Genomic DNA, 20,663 nt, shown 5'->3' with positions numbered 1-20,663 from the left:
CACCCATCTAATACATGTTTGCTTCAAACCACAACATTTTTTTGATAAAAAAATCTTATAATGTCAGCTACCACCCCCCGCCCCCTAATAATAATAATAATAATAATAAATCACTTTATTACAAGGTAATTTGCTCGCTTGTATCCTAAATCTGTCCTGACTTTCTATAATTTAATGTTTACTATTTTGCTATGAAAGATGGCCTTGCATTATGATCACACTTGGCAAGAAAATCATCTTTAAATATCCTCCTTATGAGTTGTACCACACACAAACAGAAAATATGGAGTCGGCTGCATGAAAGAGGTAGATTGGCGATATCCCACGTCCAGTTGCTTGCTGACATCAAGATATCAGGAATATTTTCTGACAATATAGGTATGAATTACAACAATATTAGGATCAAGAATATATGGACATGATCTCAAACTAGCAAGTGGAAAGTTCAAAACTAGAAAGTAATAATTTACCAAAAAGTAATAATATCTTCAAACAGACTTCCAGCAGTAGTAGCCAGTCATTTAACAATGAGTAAATTTAAACATGCCTGGGACAAATCTAGAGATATACTCGCTCAAAAAGTAAAACAAAACTGTGTGACAGAGCTTAGTTACACTGCTAACTGTGTAAGGAGCCCTGTCCTGTGATCAGTGTTTAGTTCTAAGGGGTTACAGGTTATTTCAAAGAAAAAAAATTGTAATATCAAAAAGGGCAATTCAAAAGAATTTCACTAGCCTCAAATAATGGATACGTGGAAAGATTCTGTATTTAGAAAATGAGTGTATCAGCTTATTCCTTGTAAATGGAGTTATTTCAATTAAAATTTAAAGGGACCAAACATTTATTTTAACAGCATGTTTAATTTTCTGTCCCCAGTTTCTGGATTTTAACATCAAGGAAGAAAAAGAAGCATCATTATACCAAATAAAAACAGCACAGGAAGATGGACAAGAGCAAGCGCGGAAAGAACAGCATGGTGCGTACACCTTCTGATGGCAGGTCACAACATTCACCTACATGGACTTCACTAGAGGGGTGTAAAAATATAGCCAACCCCATTCAGTGTTTTTAATCCATTTCCTACCTTTTGTACATAAAACATTTCCTGACTGTACAATGTAGTATTGTGTATTCCACTAAATAAATCGAAATGCACAAGGAAAAGCCAAGTGTGAATTTCCAAGGGAAGCTGGGACCTGTAAATCATTTACCCTCCTGTACGTAAAGGATTGCTGTAAAGAAAAACATTAACATAAATACATGATATGCATTCTGGCAAAGGGCTACCATTAACATCCCCAGCTACGTACAGGGTATGTATATTTATAGTACAGAAACTGAGATATCTTTGCTGCCACTGGATGGAAAATGAGGGAATACAATTACAGTTACTTTGATGATATAGAATAAATATATCTGAAAATATTTCTTCCTGCAGTGTTATCTTGATAGTAAATAGTTCCTGATACACTTATGAAATGTTTGCACAATTTGCACAAACCTGTTTCATGGATGTTTGGATAGATTGTAGGAGAAGACTGCAATACTTGCTTGGTCACTGTGTAGGAAATAGACAATATGGCCAAGGTGTTTTATTATAAGTTATATATATGCAGATATATGTGTACAAGATGAAGTAGGGTGCTTTGCCAGACAGACCTACTTTCTATCATTGGTCTTCCACTGGAGTGGAACATGCACTAAGGATATTTAAAGTAATTTCAAAATTAAAATGTGGGTTTTTGCCAAGATTTGCTGCAGTTTTTGCATTGCCCTTTAGTTTATTAAGTTAATTTTTAAGTGTAGGGAAGAATGTCAATTTAAATGCCAAACACTTCTGTGCTTGAATAGCAGGTCAATCTCAATTTATTCCATAAAGCATTGACTAACAAAACCTAAAGATCTAACTCATCATATTATAAATGTAAGATCTGCCATAGTAGAAATACAAGTTATTTCCCTATGCAGCCAGTATTTTCTGGTATAGGTGAGTTATTGTATACCACCAGGGTGCTGTGGATGATATTAAAGTTGTTGCCTGTATTAAACCCTTTCCATGATTTATGTGCCTCCTTCAATAGATACAACATAAAACATTATATTATACATTTTCATAAATAAACCCGTATATCGCTTTCATTTCATGGTTTCAAAGGAACTGTCATGAAGAAATATGTAGGATGTCATTACCAAACTCGTCGTTCTGTCATTCTGGTGCTTTGGCTTTAATTCTGCTTGTGTATCTGATCCAAAACATGTTTAGGTAGAAGAAAAAAGTTGTTGAAGAATTAAAAACATGCCAAAATAGGTAACAAAACTTTTCTCCCATTAGTGATCAGAGAAATAGAATTGCAGTTTGAACGGCTAATATTCAGATGGGTAAATTATAGGCAATATGAGATTTTGTCCAGCTGACTGATGTTGAAAGTACTTGTTTTGACATAATTATCAGCATTTTTTTTATTGCATGGTATAAAAAAATGGGAAACTGATGCAATAAGTTTGGTGCTTAACTTGGCATCGATAATGAAGTAATATAAATATAATCTAATTATTCTAAGTAGTTGTTAGGTGAGCCAGTCTGATTATTTTCATATAGTCGATGTTCTACATAATAGTTGTCAATCCTAAAACTCAAAGAAATTGGTGAATTGCCTAATATTATCACAGTAAGTAAAACTTAGCCCTTGGCAGGAGCTGTTTTGTTGAATTAGCTGTTGGTTAATTAGTGCTTCTCAGGCTGATACAAAACAGACTGTATTGTGGTCATGTAGATTTTGAAATGGTAAACCATACTGATTATTTGGTAGTAAAGTCCAAATAAAAAATGTTTTAGCTCTGAACTAATGACGTATGATCTGTTAAATTGATAAATAACATGGTGATCAGCCTGATTGCCACTTTATAGATCACCACTTTGAAAGGGTGAAAGCTATACACCATAATGTGGTTTAATGTGATCAGCAACAATAGTCAGCATCCATAGTCTGTTTACCATCATCTCAAAGTATGAAATGTTTTAAAATATATCATTCAAATATGGAAACCAAATATGCAAAAAAGAAAAAGGAATGGGGAGGAGGGAAGTGATTTGTTATCTGCCTCTTTTTCAGGCTTCATAGTGTTCCTTACAGCCTTGTTAGTTACGCCAGTATGGTCTTTGCACTATTATGTTTTTTTAAAAGAAATTGTGGAATCATTTAACCACCCAGCATGTGGTGTGAATAGAACTGATATTTTAATTTGTTGGCTTTGTTCTTAGTCCACTTTCTCTCAAAGGATTTTACATCCTTGTAAAGGATATTACTGTGGGACTTTAGTAAGCAATATTATTGCCTAATATATCTTCAAAAAAAAAAATATTGTTGGCAAGAATCAAAGGGAGCCAATATGACTATGACATGCACTCCTCTGTTCTTTACAAGCAAATGATGTTTTCATTACTCATTATTAAGTCATTTTCAAATGCTGGAAGAGGAACAAAGTGCCAAAACTCAATTTTTATTGGGTTTAATATTGTGCATCATACTCCATGTTTATCAAGGGCTATGATTTGTTACTAAAAGAACTAATTGCTATGTAAAGTGCATGAAAAACCAAAACGTTTTACTGCTATCCAGGGCTCTATTATAAAGGTTTTTACTTGCTTCCTGTCCTGTTGACAATATTTTTGAGACTGAAAGTCAAAGTAATTCACCAGCAGCAACACAGACAAAAGTAGGTGTAAGCCAGCAGGGGAAAGCTAAAACCCATCTTGAACTTTTTTTTTAGCATATAGTGTTTTATAGCATGACTATGTTCCTGTTGTACATTTCCCTCTTTTCGGTCTGGGTCAGCTGTTGTCAGCAAGACAGGAAGCAAGGGGAAATTCCTAACAGAGCCTTAATAAGCAATTAAGCAGTACAACCCAAACAAAAAAAAATTAAGAAAATTAGAATTCACTTAAAGGCCCATATACTTCCACTTTTGTCAGTAGTAGCATTGGTGAGGAAGTTGCACCTTCTCTGATTTAAATGTCAGTGACGTAGGAGATCATTAAAGACCTCCGGAGGGGTTACAGATTTCTTTAGTAATAACCCCACAGATTTATTTTAATCGCAGACACAAGAACTAAGAGGAAAACACTTTACATGGATCACTGGAGCAAAGTGGACATTTCATTGAGAGATGATGTAAGCTGCCATTGCTAACATGGTTCAAACAATTACATTGGTATCTAATTTTTTCCTATAACTTGTCATACAGTTCTCTACATGTTTGTTTTAGGTGAGTAATTGACACTGCTGACACCAAAATATCAGGTTTACATCCATGCAATTAGTTCAGCAATGGCAACCTACAGCACTCTGTCAGTGGTGGGTCCACTGTGCGGCTAATGTTATTGTAATGTAATTCTATGAAATCATATGGTATTGGCAGGGGTCCGTCTGACAGCTGGGCCGCAAGAGCACAGGGACTCACTCAGTGAAGGGCTACAGGAGCGGTTCCCAGCCTGTGGTCCAAGGCTCTGGCTGGTGCAACTTCCAGTGGGATCAGGAGAAGAACCCCGCTTGGGGGGCACACGGGCCAGAGCGGCGGACAATGTCTCTTGTATGCATCGCAGGCTCGGGGCGGTGGGCAGGCTGTGTCTGTGTACACAACTCACCCACTTTCCCATCGCAAGCTGAGACCTAGGTCGTTGGTTCTTTCGATCTGCACTTCTTTCTATACATAACAAAATCCCAACAACAATTATTTTATTTAGGCTAATAGCATTGAAAATACTTTAAAATTATCTACAATAACCTGTGTATTTTGTGTGCACTTTTTAAAAATGATATAATTTTGGCATCATCTCAGCTAATTTCCGTATACATATACAGCATATTTTTTTATTTTCTAGATCTTTTATTTATGTTTGAACATTCTGACTTTTGCACATCAGAAAGTATCTAGCTTAAACATTCCCATTAGGATGCAGACTGCCAGACTTTGCTCTCGGTCGATCATTCAGGTGAAAGAATTGACATTTATGGCACAGTGGACTCTCCTGTATCTCAGTGGTGGACCCATAGGAAATCTCTGGTGATTTGCAGTTCTGTTTATGCCAAGTTGCACTTTGTAGATTGACTGGGTCATGTAAGGGCCACAACTCTAGTACAGAAAAGTAAAGTGAACGTAAGTATTGAATAAAAAAAAGAGCCTCTTCTCACAATGTTTTATGTGAACACATTTATTTCCGTTTACATTATAGTAAACCAGTTCTTCACTTTATTTTACTGCACTCCACTTAACAATTGTGTCATGGGTATAATGCTCACTTGGGCCTGGCATTCTGTGTGATGTTAGGACTTATATACAATTGGTATTATAAATTTCCTTTAATGGCTGCTAAAGTGTGACCTAGTTTTCATCTACATCATATTCACCTATTAGGATTTAGTCTCATAACAAACCTTTTACATTTTTATATCTTTTTGAAAAAATTGTTTGAACAGTCAAGATTATTGATAACATTTATGTAAACCCAATCACTAACATCTCATTTTCTATATAACACGTGATTTTATAAACCATTTTCAGTCTTTTCAATTGCCATAGTACCAGATAGCAGGGGTAACAGCCAGGACTTAGTAACTTTTGTGCTCATAGACAGGATTTACACGATCCATGGGCAACCAATGGAGAAAAACTGGTTTAAATTAAACTAATGCAGACCAGGAAAAAGATCACAAGACGATGGCAATGGTGATGGAGCGGAAGCATGAACATTTAATCGCTGGAGAAGTGTACTTTGAGAGGGAAGTCTAGCACAATAAGCGAGTATGCTGTACATACCAGTACATATTGGGGAACAGCAGCACAGTTCTGCTTCAAATAGAAAAATAAGCCTCAATAATTTCTACCTAGAGTGCAGATCTGATCGGTAGCTGTTTTGGTACATTTAATTAAGGTTTTACTGCTTATAAAGTATAAGAGTTCCCATCAATGTCATTCATTGTTTAAACCATTTAATAAAATAATGGTAATGTACAAGTCTGTGTGTTTTGTATTTATTGTTCTGGTTTAGCTTAAGATCGGGAGCCATTTATTGTCATTGTAAAAACTTAATAATGGATAAATATGAAATTTAAAGGGGAATGTGATGACCTGGCAGGTGGAACTAAAGGAATTTGAAATTAGGACCAGTGTGTAAATGTCATAATTCAGGAGAATTGATCCAGCAAACACATTGCTGCTTCCGCAATGCAGAAGGAGCTTTCCATTTTTATTCAGGGTATTAATTACATATATATATATATATATATATATATATATATATATATAAATTTATATATATATATAAAAGCGGAGGAAGAGCCAGGCGTCTCCATCTTCTTTTCTGTTCTTCCACCTTCTACCTACGTCACCCAAACTCCCACCGCACAGGTGTGAGATCAGGTCAAGAGCCTGCGGTAGATGGGGGAAAAAAGAATGCCGTACTCACTGCGCATATGTGAAGTCAGCATTTTTTTTCCCCATTGAAGAAAAAGCTCCTTCTGCACGTGCCTGGGATCGGGGATAAACAGAAGGAGCAGACAGAAGCCTCCCGGGATGCATGACCTAGGTATGCCAGGAGGCTTTGTGCCGGAGCGATATAGACAGAAGGGCTTAGGGTTTTAGCCCCCCCCCCCCCAACCCCCTTCCGAAAAAAAGGTAATTTTCACCTTACATAAAAAGGTTGTCCATTTTATGTAAGGTAAAAATTTTAGTTTAGGTCTGCTTTAAGTAGTTGAGTATACTGATTTCAGTAGTTCCTAAAGTTCTTAAAGCCTGATATCAGCCAGAACCTTTTTTCATTGCTGTTTGTGTCCCCACTTCCGAGACAAATAGTAAATGGATTGATTTTTATTGCAAGCAGTACCCAGTTACTTGTTACAGAAGAAACAAATCATGGCATGCAAAATCCATAACTATAATATCAAAACCCCCAATATACAAATTGCTCTTGAATTTGTTATGTTCATGAATTAGGCCAGACTATAGAAATATTAAATCAGTCTTTGATGGTTCCTGTGAAATGATGATCAGACACAAATTGGTTCAGCATTTTATAATAACTCCAGTTGGATGTGGCTCTCATCATAAAACTATTTATGTTGTACTACTATGACTACAAGGTGTAAGAATCAGGCAACAAACATCTACATTTGTCTGACTGGTATGGATGGTGAGGTCTGGGAACAAATATGGTGATATTGTCACCCTCAGCAGCATTTCACCTTGTTCACCTAATACAGGCATGGATGACTGCTGGAAACTCTGGATCTACAGCTCTGAGACTTGCACTAACTTTATATTCACTTATATGCCCTTTTTTTAAATGAATTGATAGACAGACTAATTTGACAACAAATAAATTGAATTACTAATGTTCTGTCTGTAAGAATTGCTTGCTCCACCTACCTTAAAGGTACTTGCAGTCATTAATTTAAGGAATTTATTTTTACACACTTTTAGGATAGGACTCCAGTTTTTTGCCACATGCTTGTTTCATATTGTGTTGCATTTCTATTTGCGTTTACCTGACATCCCATGCAGATTGTGTTTCCTATTGGCTCTGCAGCAACAGCCAACATCTGAAAGGGTTCTTCCTATAGACATTTAAGAGATTCCAAAAGATTTTATATGTAACCTGTTTCCTGTCTCTGTGACCAATCACAAAAGACAAAATAAACATTTAATATATGGATAGTATAACACAAATTTAAATCTGGGAACACTATAGTATGTACAAAATATACCTTCTAAATTATAAAATAAACCATTTCATACAGGCTGAAAAACACTTTCCATAATACACATCACAAAATTCCAACGTTTGGAGGTCTTTCATGAGAATTGGCCAGCAAGCTTTTTTGAAATTTATGTGTTTTACAACCATTGTGTTTTCTTCTCTTTGACAGGAGATATGGAAGGCAACAGGAGCTCACCAGTAAGTAATTTCACTCAGCATGTTTGTGTCATCATGTTTTTTTAAACTTTATTTTGCTAAGCATGAAGGTATAGCTAAATATTTCACAAGCTAAAAGTAGCAGGAACATCTGTGCTGTGTGTCTGTGTTGTTTTGCATTATTTAGAGCAATTAATCACTTTTTGTCTCTAACTCCCTTAATCAATTTTGAGCAAAATTCTATGAAAGGTTTAGTGCAGAATAAAAGATTTGGATCACTGTAACAAAAATATAAAGAGTTAAGAGTAGAGAAAAAAACAGCAATTACATATTAGCTGATGGGTGATGGGTAAAGGGCTGATCAAAGTTAGCTTTACTTACTAATTAAATAGGAACACATTTTATTAGGAAATAAAATTGCTGAAATGTTGTCATTTATTTTTCTACTGTAGTTCTTAAAACTAATTGACTGTGTTTACCGATAGGTATTAATACCTGCTTTAAACTCCCCAAGTCGGTTTGGTTCTTGGGATCCAGAGGAAGAGCGCAAACGACAGGAGCGGTGGCAGCAGGAACAGGAGCGGCTGCTACAGGTACTCCTTATGTCACTTCTCATAGCCAATGCCATTTTTTTTTCATGTGTCATATTGAGATGGCACACAATTAAGGCAATAAAAATAAATGTACAATGTAAAGTCATCTTAAAATAATGTATAGACAAAATTATTTTTAGTTTTGAATAGAGGAGCTAAAACCATTGAAAGTTTATTTAATTCTGTCCTTTTGGGGAGATTTCCCTTTCTTTCTTCCTTCCTTAGAGAAGCAACAGAATAAAGCAGGAGGTAACAGGAAAATTTCCGAAAAGTAGGGAGTTCACTTCTTAGACAATTGTCATTAGAGAAGATACAAAGCTTTTTTTTTTTTTTTTGTAACACATAACAGTGGTCAGTAGGACAAAAAATAAAAAGACATTTAGGGCTTTCATTTTAAAACAGGGAATCTGACATTCCCTCAAACATTCCCCGATAGGAAATGATTTGTAAATAGACCCCTTAGTGAGCTACATTTTTCTAAGGTTTGAATAAAAAAAAATCAAATGTGTCCATGTCTAATGTAATCCAGGTCTACAACCTTCCATCCTTATTGCCCTGGAATTGTAGCTGATCACACTTCCTGTTTGTTATAACAAAACCTCAGTCTTACTCCCTACAGGAAAGGTATCAGCAGGAGCAGGAGAAACTGAAGGAGGAATGGGAAAAAGCCCAAAAAGAGGTAGAAGAAGAGGAACGTAAATACTATGAAGAGGTAATTCTGGCATCTTACATTTTCTGCAATTAAACGGTTTCTGAAATTTAGTAATCCTACTCCATTTAATTACCGGTATTTGCTTGTTGGGTAGGGAAAGTAGTTATCAATAGAAAGTTGAAAATTGGTAGCCTTTTCACCTTTCCTTTTAAAAAGATTTACATTTAATAAGGCTGTAGATGTAAAAATTAAAAGTGCATTACACTCTTTGGATTTTCATAGTAAGAAGTCATTGGTCCAATGATCAGACTTTAAAAGTGGGCACCAAACTTGGTTTTGTCTTGTCTGGGTAAGGCAGTCATTCTCAACCAGGGTTCCTTCAAAACTAACAAATTGGATTTTGTACTGGTTTCTTGAGATCTAAAAACTTTTTTAAAGGTTTCCTGTGATTTAAAAAGGTTGAGAAAGCCAGTGGTAAAGGCTCCAGTTTCCACCTTGTAATTATTTTCCCTACCAATTTTTAAAATTATTGTCCATCATGTAAGGCATAATGAAATCAAATCTTTCCATGACTTCCTTTTATATTAACATCTGCAAACACAAAGTAGGAGATCTTGTACTGCAGTTTTATACTATTGTTTTTTTTTGTTTTACAAGTATGCTGGATATAAGTCTGTAATCAAAAAATCATATCATATTTCTTGATGTTATTTGTTCAAATGTCTCTGCAGGAGAGAAAAATCATTGAAGACACCATATTGCCATTGACAGTGTCCCCTGCTACAAGTTTACATCGTGATGTATGTGATATGAATGGAACCACAGCCTCCAGTCACAGGGAGCAGGAAACAACTTCTGATGAGGTGTTCTACAAGTCCCCTTTCCCTAAGGGCATATATTGCCTAATTTATGGCTGATGTGTCAAGTAAAAAAAGATTTTTTCACCTTAGAAGTCAGCAATTCAAAAAACACTGCCCACCTAAAAAGAACATACCTGAAATTCACCACTGGCTGTGAATGGGTTTAAATGAAATTGACTTGGTTTACTATGACACCTGGCATAATCAGGCTCTGATCAGGATATATATATATATATATATATATATATATATATATATATTCAATAGGTTTGAAAGTCAGTATGTGGTGTACTTGGTGAGAGATTTACCACCTAATTGAACCCATTCTTCATATTCTTTGTTTCAACCTAAATTTATAGTAAAGTAATGCTAGTACATTACATCCTCCAAAAGGCAATAATATAATTCCATTTTATGTACTTATTTTGCCTTAGCCAGCTTCCCATGTTGTAAGACCTTTTTTACTATTACAGAACCTCTTCTTTTTATTTGTATCTATTGGAATAAGACTGATTCTGTTGTATGCTCGGGTTGTGATGTTTTGGCATATAAATATAGTTGGCCATTGATTATTAGTTTAAGCTTTGATGAAAAACTTTTTATGTATTACATTATTATGAAGTTAGAACAGTTTTATAGAACTGGCAGCAGGTGGCAGTAAAATCATTCTGCTAATGTTTAAAATCTCTCTGTATATGCAGTAGCCTAAAAAATATGCAAATAGTTTTTATTTAATGTCTGTTTTGGATTCTGATATACACGTAGCAGACTGACTGTAAGCATCTGATATAAGAATAGCTCAACAATCACTATATATTTTATTTCAGTTTGCATTATATTGTCTCTTACTGTGCCTACAAGGAGAACTATAAGGGGTTCATATGTACCGAGTGCCAAATGACATATAACGTGCCGTTTATTTAGCTTTATGTACTGAAAAAGATCCATTGTTGCTATTTCATGGGACTGCAGGTTCTTTTATTCCTGTATAGAGGTGTGCTAGAAAAGATTTTTGACCTTCCACAAAATGTCTTTGTGATTTTGGTATGCTGGATACTTTGCAGACTTTGTGGTCTTTTGGTTCTACATACAATGCACATTAGCGGGTATCATTACATCATGTATGCCCCTTAACCCAAAGCTGGCCACACTATAAAGGATCTGATTATACTGAAGTGGAAACTCTGATCACATTCTCATGGCATATGAATCCACTATTTATTGCAATTGGTGATATTCCAATAAACTGTAAAATAATTCATAGAGGCCTTGAAATTTCATTTTATGCTTATCTGTATCATGTGCTAATCCCCATGTTTGACTATTTTTATAATGCCTAATGATAACTCTTAGATTGTAAGCTCTTCTGGGCAGAGTCCTCTTCTCTTCTTGTGTCATTTGTATTTGTCTGTCACTGTCCTCCCCTTATTTAATGTACAGCGCTGTGTAATATGTTGGCGCTATATAAATACTGGTGAATAATATTGATGGCACACAGTGCTAAGCTGAAACTATCAAAGCCCCAAACTTCCCCAAGCAAAGATCAGCAATGGAGATGTCTGAACTATCCCAGCCCTTAGAATAGACATGCATATTAAACCTAACAAACATTTATGTGCATGCATGGATTAAGAATAAAAAGATATCAGATCTTTCCTGTATATCTGTATACCACTCTATGTCTGAAGATAGCTTCACATGGTCGGCATCAGTTCATGTCTACAGTTCTTTCAACTTTTAGGACCTGACATAATCCATAATTTTTTAAGCAGCAGTAATTAGTATTATTATTGTTGTACTCCAAATAAAACATAGTTTTTGCCAAGGCTGATGTCACTGGTGATTGTCTGAGACCACTGTGTGGTCTTTGTACAATAAATTGGCCTCTCCAAGTTACAGCATGAATTATATATATGTTGATGGAAGTCATTTGTAAACATAATAGGGTTTGCCATGGTTGTTTAAGGCTGCAGTTTTGATAACCATTAGTTTAATATTATTTTGGTTTGTTTACAGACTTAGACAGAGGCCAAGAGCTTTGTGAAAGAAGCCGCACAGCCAGAAGGTATTAAACCACAAGTGCTGCTGTGGACGCTGGAGGGAGCTCCGAATAAACCAGAGGAGCAGATAAAAGGAGCCAAGTATGTGGATAAGCAGAGAGAATAATGAAATAGAATGTATCTGCATCATTTTGGAAAGGAGATGTGTATTAGATCCTCAATTACATTAGGCTTCATTCACACTATACCAGATCTGTGTTGCTGCACATTATACTACAATGCACCGCAACACACAGCAATGCACCGCAACGAACCGCAACACACGGCAACGAACCGCAACACACGGCAACGAACCGCAACACACAGCAATGCACCGCACCACAACACACTGCAATGCACTGCAACACACTACAAAGTACCACAACACACTACAAAGTACCACAACACACTACAAAGTACCACAACACACTACAAAGTACCACAACACACTACAAAGTACCACAACACACAGCAATGCATCGCAACACACTACAATGCACCGTGAAACTAAGCAATGCTCCGCAACACACTACAAAGTACCTCAACACACTACAAAGTACCTCAACACACTACAAAGTACCTCAACACACTACAAAGTACCGCAACACACTACAAAGTACCACAACACACAGCAATGCACTGCAACACACTACAAAGTACCACAACACACAGCAATGCACCGCAAAACACTACAATGCACCACAAAACACTACAAAGTACTGCAAAACATAGCAATGCATTGCAACACACAGCAATGCACCGCAACACACTACAAAGTACCGCAATGCATTGCAACACACAGCACTGCACCGCAACACACTACAAAGTACCGCAAAACAATAAAATGAAACACACTACAATGCACAGCAAAACACAGCAATGCACCATCACAAACTACAATGCACCGCAGCACACACAGCAGTGCACTGCAGCACACAGCCACCTGCATTGTTGTTCATTGTAAAGGTAACCCTATTCATTACACTCAATGGAACAGTGTACAAAAATAGTAAAAGTACTTCTTGCAGATCAAACTCCATTCTTGTATGCTGTCTTTTTACTATTTCCAGTATATATGAAAATGAAGATGTAGATAAGAACACTGATACACACTTTTTACTATCCTAAAGTACATAAGCTGCTAAAGCATGAAGTATGCAGATGTTGGTAGCTGTGCTCTGCGTAGTATTCACTAAGTTTAGTTTCTGTACCAGAGACTGGAAATGTTGCATGGTGAGCTGTGTATATACTTTGTACTAGTGAAAGTGACCTTTTAATATTATATTCTCTTGCACGTTTAGATTGGAAACAGAGGAGACAATGCCTTTGACTGATAACAACCATACAAACCAACAACAGTGCACCACACCTACCAGCCTTCACTTACAATTGGGTAAGCTGAGTCTTTATGCATCTATAGTGTCCTACTGTTATGATTTTAAGTATGGTTATTTATTATAATTCATAGTCTTATATGTGATCTTATTACAGATTTAAAACAATATTAAATATACACATATGATACTAAAGTCATCTGACACTTGTAGCTGTATATATTTGTTTTCCCCAGTCTTGCCTCCTATAACATTGGATTTACAAGTTGTCAGTAAACTACAAATTTTAGTGTATCATTCCTGTGTATCTATTATGCATCTATACCTTATTCGTTATATGTACTTTCTCAGTTTTTCAATTGATAATTTAAGACTTGTTATAATTATCAGGTATGACTTCAGAATCCCATGTGGCTTCTAATTTTGTGGACAGCAAAAGCAGCCAGCCCAGGTCGCCATCTCTGGATTCAAAGGGGTGAGTTTTCTACTTCAATGTTCTTGGTTGTCCTTTTGAGGTGAGAATTGTATATGTGGAGGCTCATTCTTTAGAGTTTCAGAAAAAAAATCCCCTCTTTGTGAGTTCTCACCACCATTTTTATGTACTAGAAAGCCCTGCTAAAAGTTTCTTTACTCACTGCTTTTATTACATCTGACAGCCACTGATATAGAAGACAGTGTAGTAAATAACATAATCTGATCTTAGAAGGACCAATAATTTGCATGGTCTGTAACTAACTTGCATGATCTGTATTGGAATGGTCTCTCCATCAGACACCTAATGTCTAAATCTTTCATTGTAAAGTTGCATGCATGTGCACAGCTTTCACCAGAATGCACGGAGGTTGTTTGGACCTCTTGAACATCCACCAAACTCTAGTCTTCTGCCTAGGTTGTCTGGTGGATAATCTGGCTGTTATGGAAAAGGAAGGAGATTTTCTTATTCTATTCCATAGGTCACCTTCATTACTAATTCAGAAAGTAAATTGCAGCACCACTTTGTCAGTTCTTCCAGTAGACAAACACTGGGACATTTCTTTTCTAGGGACCTGCTGTTGTAGATAACACATGGATTGTGTCCTAATTCTACCACAGTTGTATTTGTTGTTTGACTATCTTATATTAATATTTTAGTGCATGATTATTCTAAGGCTTCAATTGTCTTTTTGCAAAGCAGACTGGATCTTCCAGAGAAATCCAGGGATACTGGCTATTCCTCACAGTCCTCTTCATCACAATGCCAGTCACCCAACAGGTACAAAAGGTCAATAACACATTCCTCAAATGTGTTTGTTAGAAGTTAAACTGAAACATAAAAATGATGTGTGTACCCATGTATCATTCATAACAAAAGGTTTGCTGTCTTTCAGGTCTGTAAGTGGGAAGAAATTGTGTTCTACGTGTGGTCTACCGCTTGGAAAGGGGGCAGCTATGATCATTGAAACACTTAGTCTTTATTTCCACATACAGTGCTTCAAGGTACAACAATATTTAAGATTATTACATTTACATTGTGTTACATTGTAAATATAATATTGTACATCTTACATTACTGGTTTGTTGTTTTAACAAAAGAGACACCTTCATAACCACAGTGTGGTCTTCTATTCCTTGGCTCAAGGTTCTGTTTCCGATACAGCCACCTTCTTTATTTTAAAAAAGCCAGCTCTGCATTTAATTTTTTAATTCCTCCCCCATCAACATTTGTGCAGGAAAACTTTATTCTTCAATATCTCATCCTGAATAAAAATGTGTCTAGGTTCTTAGTAGGGGCTGGTTTAATGTTCTTCTACTATTTGTTTTGGGTGAATACATATTTTGTGTGCATATTCTGGCAACAGATTTACATGGAAATGCTGGGCTTGGTTAATAATGCTGATACAATGGTTTTACTACTTTCTAAAACTATGACTTGTTTAGTAGTTTTCACTTGTCTCTGACTTTCTAGTCTAGTCTGTGGGTCCGAAACTAACAATCAGTATTTTCAGAGAGAAGTTAGCAATAACAGCTGCCTTCTGTCGATACAGGCTTTCTTTTAACTTACTTTCTTTTAATTGATGTATTTCTGATGTGTGATTCTCTTTGTTTCTCTTAGTGCGGGATTTGTAAGGGACAACTTGGTGATGCAACAACAGGAACAGATGTCAGGATTCGCAATGGCCTATTAAACTGTAATGATTGTTAGGTCAGATCCAGAAGTGAGTGTTTCCCCTTCATACCAATATCTTCATAATTCTTCATGTCATTTTTCTTATTTATTCATATTTCCATATATGGATATGGATTTCCATATCCAACATAGAAACCCCAATAAGATCCCCTTGTAAAGACAAAAGACAGGTGTATGAAGCATCTTCATCTGCTTCCTTGGTAATGAAATGGGATGCAGATTTTTGCTTCATAGAAAGCTACAGAATATTTACAGAGATGATGCTATTGACAAAAGTAATGTGCACAGATTGAAGAAGAAGTCTAAAAAAGTGAAACCAGCAATTAAGACAACCCATGCAGAGATAATCAACTCTTATAGAGCAAAAATGGAATAAATATGCTATACCCACACCTAAAATCATGAGCTTTTTAGGGGCACTTTAGCAAACAAGAAACTTTATATAAGTATATTAACTTGCAAATTTCTTTATTTACAAAAAGGTGTGGGTATAGCATACCTATCCCCATTATGCTTTATAATAATTTTTGGGATTAGCATTATGATTTGCAATCCTAAAGATTTGTGATCCTAAGCATTAACTCTAGTCGGTGATGTCACTGCATCTTCGTCAAATACTCTATAATAGCACATTGCTTCTGCTTAGAATCTATTATTCACCTGCAATACTGAAACACCTGCATAGACGATGAGTTACTCCACCAATATGTGCAATATGAACAACCCGTGTCAGTTAATAAAAAGTTCTGCCTATGTTTGCATTTCTTTTAGCACAATCCTCACATTTTGCTTTTTCAAGCACGATGGATGACAATGTTTTTCATGTAATTCCTTTTAGCGGCTGGACACCCGACCCCATTGTGACTTCATCAGCAGCCATGAAGAACATTCGGAGAAGCGGAGCTCCCCTCCCATGTGGATGGACTCCAGACAATCACTTTTACCTGCAGAGACCCTGACACTCATCTCATGTGGAGAGAGGAACACTGTGTGTGGTGCTTATTACTAGCATACTACATGATTTGCTTCATATTTCATATGCAGAAAGAATATGGTAGAATAAATCTGTGGATCACTACAGAGAAGTATTGTTTATTTGCCAAGAAGAGTGCGGTCAGGCCCTGGTTTCCAAACAGCCTGCAAACTGCAGCAAGGCTCAAAGCAGTGTCCTGAAAGTCTGTTTTGTGCTATATGTACTGATGTGCCTCTATCAATATAACCTAAAAAGTTGTAATTGATTTGTATTTGGTCTAAATATAGGGCTTCATGCACAAGCTACAGCAAATGTTACCAGCAAACATCAATATGCTTACACTCCAGCACTGTGCCTATTGATTTGAATAGCTGGAAAGGCAAATGTACCTGTTCCTGGGGAACGCACTCCCCAACTTGTGCTCACTTGGTGGCCTTTTGCTTTTCATGGACAAGCCTTGTGTCTTATGATGTTACCAAGTAATGCCAATAAATTTAAATATCATTAATGAAGATAAAGCGCTCTAATGTTGTCTTCTAGTGTTCCATTTCTGTACAGAAAATTAGCTAGAATAACATCACATAAAATGTTACAGTATTTAGTGTGGTGTATATTATTTGTGTGTTTTTACACAGTGCAAGAGAGAAAAATAAATTGGTCTTAGTATGAGAGAAACTGAAAAATGTCTTCTGCATTTCTTCCTAGTGGCACAAGATGGGGCAGCTCCACCATGGACTGCTGTACATTGTTTTATATGTGTAATTTATCCAGTAGATGCTGAGGCCAGGATAATTCAGTCCACGGTATTATTTATAACAAAGGTTGGCTTTGGCACAAGGAAACTTTGCTTGATCTAGTCTCTCTTAGGCTTTGCACAACACTTGAGGAATGTCTGCACAGCACAGACGGGGTCTCTGAATGAACAAGTGCACTATTAGTGATGTGGAACAATGCTGTTGTAACAGATAGGATCACATTCTGCGTCTGGAAATTTTGTAAAACTCGTATGGTAGATTTACTTTGTAGAATATTAAAAAACTCCAGCTGTTTGCATCTTGTGGGTCAGGAACCAAATGGGGTCCCGTAATTCATTTTGTGGGGTTTTCAGTTTAAGAAATATTCATTATATTATGTTTAATTCAAATGGTAAATTTTGGGGTCGGTGGCTAACGGTTTAGCAGCTCTTCACAATAATCCATTGGGGTATAGTGTCATATTCACATGTGAAGCTACTACATGAACCCCAATGTAATGTTTTCTGGATGACACAATTATTTTTTTAATATTATTATTATTATTATGAAAGAGGAGCAGATTGAAATAGGATTGCTTGGTCCAGTTGTACCCAAAGGAATGACATTAACCTGTGTAGTCATGTCACTAGCAGCAAACAACTCTTAGCGTGTCCAAAAGTTACAAAAAAATTATAAATGTTGTATAAGCAATAATAATTTGCTAAATTATCCTTAACAATTAAGGCAGAAACTGATCAGTTTGCAGAAAAACAACCGGCATGATGATAGGCACAGTGAGTTGACAACTTAAAAATTATATGCCAGCCTACAATATGTCTGCTCTGATATGCTTGTGAACAAGTACACACCAAGTTAGAAGTTATTTATTTAAGCACTAGTGTTATTTTTTTTTTTTGCATGTTTTAATTGCTAGAAGTGGCCCTTTATCATGTATTGACCTTATATGGTTCTGTTACATCTTACATACTACTTATATACATTATAAATTACAAAATGGTGCCTTAAATGCAATGCTGTTGCACATCCTTGTATGTGCAGTGGACGAATGCAATAAAGCTACAACATAAGGAAGGTAAAGAAGGAGGCAATGCAGAGTCTATGTTTAAGCTCTCTGCATTTTATAGATTGACAAAATTGTTTTGCTATAACATACTTTGCTGATTGCATGGTTCATGGATTCATGACTATAATGTTTACACACTTTGCATGGTGTCTGCAAATACTTTACATAGTATTCCAGCATTGGACAACACAGACATAGTAATGTTCATTTTTTTTTAACCACGATTTTTTTTGATATATCAAAATCATCTGTAGTATTGAAAATACATTGTAATGATTCACTATACATTGAGCTTTTTTTCAGTGTGGGTATAATACTGATATCTGTATACAATCTCTGATAAAAGGAGTGGCACGTTTAGGATACTGGGATTCACATGCTTTAATCTAGTCACCAGCACTAAATATAGACATGGGGGAATTTAACAAGAATATTGCATGTAGATCCCAGGGATGATGGGAGCAGCAGGTGGTTTTGTATCAACTGTTGGCAAAAATCTTATTTTATAAATTTCATCTAGTTGCCAGAATTATTATTGTTCCCAAAAGATGTAGGCATACTGTAGACAGTTATCAAAACCTCCAGATCATCTTGTGATAAAGGGGTCCTATGCCATTGACAAATGAGCCACACATGTCATCTGTGATGGATGGATGCTGGATTCACCTGTCTTGAGAAATCTCCCCATGCCCATGCTTGCTATTTAACATCACTATCTGACTACTTGTATATGTGGGTGTCCACAGGATTTCTCTTTAGGGAAACACCACCTGTATAATTCTCATACAATCACCACTCGGATTTTGTAGGCTGCAGAATTATTTATAAAGTAAAGTGTCCCTGTCACCTGTAGAGGAGGCAGCTGTTATTTTGGGTTAGATTCCAAATTCTGGGCTGATCTTTATAGAGCTGGTGGAACATTTGCTTGGCATTGGTGTTCACAGTCCTTGGACTGGTTGGCTATAATCAGCTGTGACCCCATTTCACACGGCACTTTTGGAGCCTGAATTTAGCCTATTAATTCACCAGAAAAATTGTCAAATCACTGCAAATTGGTGGATTGTTTTTGCTGATAAACATAACATTGGGCATTGATTACTAGTGAATTGATAAGCCAAACTATAAAATAGTCATTGAATGGCTGCCTCCCTTGTGATGACTGCCAGGAACACTTTAGACATATTTGTGTCCTCAGCACTGCATTACAGCATAAATATACTACTAGTCTTATATGGGGCTCGTGTGTGGGGTTCTGTTGTATATTTTGCTAACAATGTGTGTTGCTGTGCAATCTTTGATGAACCTGTGACTGTGAAAGAATGAATCATTTCTGTACCTAAGCTAATGTCAAGTACTAACTTTTTTTTTTCTTTACGGTGGTGTGGATTTTATTTATTTTTCAATTACCAACAAGCTGGTTGGTTGAAGCAATAGAAGAGTACTGCTCGAAATGTTAGAAAATGCTTAGTGTTGCTTTTCGCTACTGTGTTTTCTCCTTTACAGTTGCAGAGATGATAAGGAGTCCTGTGTTCATTTTTGTCTGTTGTGCGTTTATTCTGGTTTGGTGTATATTGCCTTAACAAAGGAACAATGTCCAGTGGGCTTTCCAATGTCTTTTTCAGTTAACTTGTCCATTGGAATTTAGTTGGAAAAAAACATTCTTAATGCAACAGCTTTTATAGTAAATGTATGTTTATAAATAAATCAATAAATATTGGGGAAAAACAACTGTTTGTGAGTTTTTATTCTTATTTGGATAAAGTGGGATGATGTTATATCCACTGTTAGGTATTTATTGCTACTTGTGTATCCACTGGTGAGATTTATTCCCAATATCTGTCCTGGTCCATTGCTGCTGATAGAGGTAATACTAGGAAATACACAATTGTGCAGTTACTACCAGAACAAGAACTGAGAATCTTACAGCGCAGACATCTGTTTTGGTGACAAATGTGAAAAGGAAACTTGGGACAGTTTTGCTTTCACTTCCTGTGATAGCTAAAGGACATGAAATGAGGGAATCTCACCCAAATTGGAAGCTGCCAAAAAAGCAAAAAAAAATACCTCTAATATTAACCTTTATCACTTTATTGAACACAGAACATCACAGGTGAATTGGTCTTTTCAGTACATGGTCTATTCCATTGTGCAGTAAAGTGTCACGAGCTGTCTTGGGTACACAAAAACCACAAAAAAATTTGGTCAAAGCAACTAAAAAATTAAACGTGTAGGTTATATGTATATTTTTACAATACATAAGTAGATTGCAAAATTCACATTCACATTTCTTGTGAGTTGGAGTTACACGGGGGGGG

The 20,663-nt window shown here is 36.2% G+C and overlaps 1 protein-coding gene across 1 annotated transcript in view; it reads left to right on the top strand.

The window, feature by feature from the left end:
- Window positions 1-20,076, top strand: part of LIMCH1 (LIM and calponin homology domains 1) — a 154,835-nt gene extending 134,759 nt beyond the window's left edge. The window contains exons 23-34 of the mRNA XM_072406868.1: window positions 877-976; window positions 7,926-7,954; window positions 8,398-8,505; window positions 9,125-9,217; window positions 9,889-10,020; window positions 12,040-12,158; window positions 13,358-13,449; window positions 13,781-13,865; window positions 14,565-14,651; window positions 14,758-14,866; window positions 15,483-15,585; window positions 16,396-20,076. Coding sequence (XP_072262969.1) covers window positions 877-976; window positions 7,926-7,954; window positions 8,398-8,505; window positions 9,125-9,217; window positions 9,889-10,020; window positions 12,040-12,158; window positions 13,358-13,449; window positions 13,781-13,865; window positions 14,565-14,651; window positions 14,758-14,866; window positions 15,483-15,572 — 1,044 coding nt within the window. The 3' untranslated portion in view covers window positions 15,573-15,585; window positions 16,396-20,076. The remainder of the gene's footprint in view (window positions 1-876; window positions 977-7,925; window positions 7,955-8,397; window positions 8,506-9,124; window positions 9,218-9,888; window positions 10,021-12,039; window positions 12,159-13,357; window positions 13,450-13,780; window positions 13,866-14,564; window positions 14,652-14,757; window positions 14,867-15,482; window positions 15,586-16,395) is intronic.
- The last annotated feature ends 587 nt before the right edge of the window (window positions 20,077-20,663 follow it).

This window comes from Pyxicephalus adspersus, chromosome 3 (genome assembly GCF_032062135.1).
Source record: "Pyxicephalus adspersus chromosome 3, UCB_Pads_2.0, whole genome shotgun sequence".
Taxonomy (NCBI): Eukaryota; Metazoa; Chordata; class Amphibia; order Anura; family Pyxicephalidae; genus Pyxicephalus; species Pyxicephalus adspersus.
This window is presented reverse-complemented; position numbering and strand designations above follow the sequence as displayed.